The sequence below is a fragment of the Loa loa genome (genome assembly GCF_000183805.2).
Source record: "Loa loa unplaced genomic scaffold supercont3.336, whole genome shotgun sequence".
In the NCBI taxonomy this organism is placed as follows: Eukaryota; Metazoa; Nematoda; class Chromadorea; order Rhabditida; family Onchocercidae; genus Loa; species Loa loa.
This window is the reverse complement of record NW_018108516.1, coordinates 12,187-18,609: the sequence shown is the minus strand read 5'-3', so window position 1 is coordinate 18,609 and position 6,423 is coordinate 12,187. Positions and strand designations below refer to the sequence as shown.

The 6,423-nt window shown below is 31.9% G+C and overlaps 1 protein-coding gene across 1 annotated transcript in view; it reads left to right on the top strand.

Moving 5' to 3' along the window:
• The window catches only part of LOAG_18501 (hypothetical protein), a 9,089-nt gene that overhangs the window by 1,885 nt on the left and 781 nt on the right, over positions 1 to 6,423 (top strand). Inside the window, exons 4-16 of the mRNA XM_020451161.1 lie at positions 271 to 426; positions 621 to 827; positions 998 to 1,068; positions 1,380 to 1,518; positions 1,874 to 2,016; positions 2,153 to 2,264; positions 2,749 to 2,998; positions 3,502 to 3,620; positions 3,919 to 4,073; positions 4,613 to 4,746; positions 5,318 to 5,385; positions 5,830 to 5,877; positions 6,030 to 6,134. Of these exons, the coding sequence (XP_020305079.1) occupies positions 271 to 426; positions 621 to 827; positions 998 to 1,068; positions 1,380 to 1,518; positions 1,874 to 2,016; positions 2,153 to 2,264; positions 2,749 to 2,998; positions 3,502 to 3,620; positions 3,919 to 4,073; positions 4,613 to 4,746; positions 5,318 to 5,385; positions 5,830 to 5,877; positions 6,030 to 6,134 (1,707 nt within the window). The remainder of the gene's footprint in view (positions 1 to 270; positions 427 to 620; positions 828 to 997; positions 1,069 to 1,379; positions 1,519 to 1,873; positions 2,017 to 2,152; positions 2,265 to 2,748; positions 2,999 to 3,501; positions 3,621 to 3,918; positions 4,074 to 4,612; positions 4,747 to 5,317; positions 5,386 to 5,829; positions 5,878 to 6,029; positions 6,135 to 6,423) is intronic.

The following is a 6,423-nucleotide window of genomic DNA, read 5'->3' as shown; positions in this document are numbered from 1 at the left end:
GTCAATATTTCTGAATTAATAATCTGATAACTGATATCGTTGTCCAGTAATATCTCGAAATTGACCATTTCTCCATATTTATGCCATTGTAGACAGATATGTTGCACTAAATGAATGGTCTTGGTGACATTTTTGATATGAACCAGCTGTCATTGGAGGATTTTGTCACTGTCACTGCTTGTTATATCAAAATCTTTTTATCGATGCTTGTTTTTGAGATCAAAAGCTTTTTTTATTCAGAAGCTTTCAGATCAAAAGCTTTTTATTCAGATCAGAAAAATGACAAATGGAGAATTGTTCATTTATGGGAAGCTTAAAACGGTCGGTTTTGCTGTTCTTCTGTTTAGTGGTCGACTTGGCGATAGTTTTACCCCCATATACCAGTCATCAGCAAAGTTTACTATAGCATCAGATTACGAAGATAGGGTTGGTTTAGTAATTTTAAAATGCTGTAAAGTTTGAGATCGTTTTGAATTGATCTATGAAATCAAAGTTATAAATTTGAATAATATCTTGAATTAGATATAAAATCCATCAGTCAGATCATTTACGGTTAAAAATAGCAGCACAGAAGAGTAGAAAAAGCGAAAGAATTATGTTTTCAGAAGAGTTTGTTTCAGATAAATTCATTACGCATAAGCAATCAGCAGTTGGAAGGTCCATCGGATGATAGCAGAATTTCAGATGGTCAACACATTACTACTACACCGATAAACCCAAACGTAGCATATTTCGATGAGGAAAAAATAAATGAAATAATTAGAAATGCACATGTTCATCGCTTGAATGAATTTTTTCTCGGTGGTTACAATGATATTACTGTACAAGTAATTTTTGCTGATTGTTTTAATGCTTAAAAATGACATTTGGATGTTGTTCATTTGGAAAAAGGGATGAAGAAAGGCGAAAAGAAATATTGAATTATTTTTTTCCCATCTTTTCTTTTATCAGAATTATAAACTCAACATATCCAACGACAATTTATTTGTATTTTTAGGCAATAGCTCTATTTATTGATGATCGGAACAATGTGATATTGCGTTGTTGGGATACCACTTCGCCACCGAGGTATTTTCGTTGAACACATATCTTGCATAAAAATATGAAAACTGTCTAAATATTAGATACATAACGTTTACTAATAGCATAATAGTTCACACAACATGCACTAATTTTTTGCTGTAAAGAATCACCCGGATATTCCATTTCTTGAAATTATTCAATTGAAAGTTATTCCATCATCAAATTATTAAGTCATCAATTAAATGTCATCAATTGAAATTATGAAGAATTTGTCTATTTCATGTTATACATTGTTCAGTTACACTGCACATATACTGCTACCCTTAGTGAAGTTGTTATAATCAAAATGATTGAAGGAAAATATTTGTGCTTAATCCTGAATTCATTAACAAAGTAATATATCGAGATGGAAAGATGGAAATGACAGCAGTAAACTATTGGTGTGATATAGTGTTATACGAAGAGCATGGTGATTTTGCTCGAAATAATGTGAAAGTAACAATTTAAAATATTTACTTATACTAGATTTAAACAAATAAATGTGAAGAAATAGTGGAATTACTTTATGATAAATTATTAGTTGACACATTCTTCATTACAGTTGACTAACTTGAGTTACAAAGCTTTTAATTTGCTCTTAGCTAAGCAATTAAAAAATGTTTTGTTCTTAAATTTGTGGTGAAAAAATTTCGTTTATGAATAGTAATTATTAATGTTATACTTACAGTATTTTTGTGGTGACAATTTTTGTCCAGTTCTCATCATAGAAATTAAAATTTAGACAAAATACTTTTTTATTCTTACATATGAAATCTACGTATGAAATAATTGAAATCGAAATGTTTCACAGTGTGGCGATATACTGCTACTTATTAACATTCATTTATATCACTCACTGAATGGTGCTGCTTTTGCAATGCACGGTGGTCGACGTTACAATAGGTCAATCATTATTCTTGATGATAACAACAAATTGAAACTCGACCTTTTGCGGTTAGTTAATTACCTGTTTTCTAACTAGGAAATTTATTTTGTAGATGTAATGTGTTGAAACCTTTCTATCATTTCAAGATTTCTGTTGATAAAATTAGGGTTGTTTGCAAACATTTTTTTAAATTTCGATTTTTAGTAATATTGATGAATTCAATGCTAAATTAGATGGATCCAATATGCAAACTAACGTTGAAGATAAAGGAACTGTCGAAGATGTGCAACAACATCCATATACGACTAGCATGCAGGTAGCTCATTCTTTGTAGGTTTATTTTTACACCTTATAAATTCATTAATTTAAACGCATTTTTCAACTAATTTTTGGAGTTGTCAAATTATTATAAGGTTAGCTTTCAATTTTGCAATTTAAAAAAATATTTCAATGATGACACATTTAACAATTATCCAATTAATAATACCAGACTTTTTTTGCTTGTAAAAGTGTTAACCTTTTATTATCCGTTATCTTAGATAATGAAAGAATAAACGGATAAGTTAATGGATGGTGATGGGTAATTTAATCAACGAACGCACTGACCAGATTTTTTAAATGATATTCGAAATCGCGACAAATTGATGATGTTTCTGGAGGGAGGAAGTACGGGGAATTAAAGCTTGTTCATTTCGTTGGAAAGTTCAGGACTAATTATCCAGTTCATTTGGGAAAAGTGGCGTAAATTCCTTTTTTATTATTACTGTTGCAATTAATGATTTGAAAATAATGATTTCTAGCAAATCACTACGACGCAATCATTTGATGAAATGAATGGCTTGGAGAATCAACAGATAGAACTGTGGAAATGTTGGGCTAGAGAACGGATGCGACAAATTCACGCCGTACAACTGGCATGGATTTATGCCTATGTCTGGAAGAAAAAACAACACGCAGATGCGCAACTTCAACGATCATTCAATCTCGCAAGAATGGCAGTGCAATTCATTGTCCGACATACTCTTGAACGTCTCTTTGCCTATAATAAAGGTAAGTTATTCTTTTTCCCCCTTTAGTGATAGAAGTTTTTCTTCATTTCTGCACGAATACAAACTAGCAGTCTTTCGTTATATTGGAATGTAGGTGAAGTAAGCCTTGAGCGATATTATTGCCACCTCAACGATTAAAGTTGGTGACCGAATAGTATGGTGTATATCCGCATTGACTGATTGAAATAATTGAGCTTCATTATAAAAATATATATCATTTCTGTCTTGAATTTAATTTATTCATTGAAATGGTAAGTTACTGAATTATGGGAAACTACTAGACCTTTCGGTTGTGGCACATTTAATTCCCGACGTGGCTATGTAACAATCTTAGATCGAATTATTAATTACTAAATCGTTTGTAATTATACCTACTGATTTAAACTTTCGGTAGTCCAAACTTCATATTGAAATCACACGCGTTGATGTTATGTAATTGCATTGAAGAAGTATGCCTGATCTTCCAGGCGAAGAAATTGAATAATTAATTGAAATGTTTTGAAGATCTATTTGCAAATTTTGCAAAGCTATCACGTCGACAACGGAATACCATACTTGCAAATTTTTTGTTGACGTACATGGAAGGAGCATACGGCGATGAAGTAACTTTGAAACTAAGAAGCGTGAGTGATTTATGTAATTCCATGCTGAATTTATATAATTCATTTCGGAAATATTTCTCATTTACACTTGAAGCTATCTTACACTTGAAATTATATTTTGAAATTATATGATACGGGGAACTCACTTTTTGTCCAGATGTACACTAGTCTTTTTCGCGCATTTCTATCCATATAACTTCCATACTGTTACAGTAACATTCTATCTAATTGATTAGTTCTTTTTTTAATCTAATTATGGCATCTCTTTTATGCGCTTTATACCTAATGACCAATATTTCTCAACTTTTATCTATTGTAGCCTGCTCATGAAATACCTGAAGATGATGAGCAATCGGATGACAAGTCTGAACATGTGAAAGCTTCCAAAATGAGAAAAGATAAAAGCCTGAAAGATGATAGTGCATGGAGTTTATTGTGCAACTTATTGCCTGGAACAGTTCTAAAATTTTCAAGGTTTGGTTTGTTTGGTTTTTCTTCCGAATTGACTAGAAGATATTTCTAGTGTGTCTTTTTGTATCATACTGTTAATCAAATTAGCGGAGTGGACTTAACGGAATAATTCAGTTAGGATGTTTTGAAAAGTCCTTATATGATTACATTCATCGTTTACTTGTGATAGTACTGTATGGTGTATTATATTGAGTAATCATTTGCAACCTTTTGTCGTAGACTTGCTCATTTATCTATTCTTATGCTGTTTTCCGAAATATTAAATTGATGCGTTTCCTACCCTTTTGTCGACATTCATTTAGATGCTTAGTGCTATATTATAATGTTCTGCTATACAGTTGCGAATAATATCCTTATTATTTATCATTCCACAGATTTAATTAATACCTAACCTAATGCACCAAAGGGAGGCTAGGAATTGTGCAATTTTAATAATATCAAAACTATAAAAAGAATAATTGGTTATTTTTGTTCTCTTTCTTCTTTTTTTTCTTTCTTTTTTTTTTTTTGTTATTGACATTACTGCCAGATCAGTATTTCAGTTGGCAAGTTAGTTTTTCATACAACGCAAAGATGAAGATATTTTTTGCGTTAATCTGCAATAAGTGTAGTCTTTGGTGCACTACATCAGCTAGGAATTTCGATATGACTCCACTGTGTCCTTCTTGCTTCAAACGTATGTTATCTCCTTCTCAATTCTGCCGTTAATTTTCAATACTTTTTTAAGTTATACTTGAAAATCAAATAATTTCAAACTCATCGTTGTTTTAATTTAAAACAGTTACTTTTTTATGATTATTATCTTGTAATTTTCTCACGTATCCTTAATATAATTGACTTATTCATCATCATGGCCGGACTTCGCAAACGAAGATTTGGGAAGGGCCCCACCCACGCTTGCTGCTAATCCCACAAATATAGATGAATCCTTCCAGCCTGCGCAATGGATTTTTTAGGTAAGGTATGGCATGCGCGAACTGGCTCTCTCTTTACTCCTAAGGATATTTACCAGGGGTTATCCAGCTAAGATGATGACTGAAATCCTCAGTTGTAGGCTTTATTAGAATATGTTTTTCTCAAATGGGTGGCTTTACAAGGCTAAACGAACTCCATCTGCCCAGGTTTAAAGTTAGAGTTGTGTTTACCCTGAGATGGTAGTCGGAAGACTAGCGAACTTTTCGTGGACAGCTAACTTACTAATAACATAAATGCATATATGTATTCTTAACTTTAAATATATATTTCAGGCGAAATTACTGACAGTCATTTATTCCTTCAGTGCTACTTCCTTTTCAACGGGATGCTACATGAAGCGGTATAACTTTTTTAAATTTGAATTGCAGAAAAACGTCTAAAATGATAATGAAATCTTATTGTTGGCCCATCATTTTTGCAAAAAAAATAGAAGAATTACGAGCTTACTATTTAAAGATGATAACTTGACTGAGAATCCAAACAATTTTGTCGTCCTTTTCAATTAGTTATCTCTATCGTTCTCACACTTATAGAGTGCACTATTTGCTTCCATATCATTCATTAATTAATTCCAAATTAGCATTACTGCTCCGACGTATATTTGAAAATGAGAAAAAAAATTATAATGATTTTCTTTCTTTTCCGTTTAGTGAGAATCTCTGTGAGATATTTTGAAGTAGTCTTTGACGAATAATCATATTTGTCCCAATTCAGCAGAATAGTATGGAGAGGTAATTTAAAATGAAATATGATCATACTCATTACCAAAATCATCCATTTTCAGGAAGCTCGAAGTGAAAAGTATTACTTTCTGTTCCCAATTCAAGTTTTGGTAAGTAATCAAAACTTAGCGAAACTTTTTATCGCAGTGAACCTTTTTCACTCCAATCAGCAATTTCTTGAAGTTTGCTTGAAATATCTTTTTTTCTTCTAACTACCACAAAAGATTTTTTTTTTTTTGTATCTGTGCGAACATCATTTCAGGCATTTTTTCTTGTTGATGTACCCGAAAGTCCGCTGGAAGCTGCTCAGAAGTACAAGAAGGGCCTCTCTGACGACCAGAGAAAGGCTTTGGCTGCATCAATTCAGGTTTATTACTACTGTTGTTCCGCTGTTCAAAGCTGATTTAAATTTTATTCCATTCAAAGAATAGTTTTAAAACTAGTCCACCTATTCAATGAAATTTAAAGTAACCATTTCTTTTAATCGTCAGATTCCAATAATTATCTTATAGTAAAATTTCCTTTGCATCTCATTTTCTTTGCGAATTCATCAAACAAAGGGAAAATTCCGCAAAATCATTTCTCTACAGTATACTATTTGAATAAATGGCATGAACTCTGGAGCCAAAAAAACAAAACATTTCTGAAAAAATGCG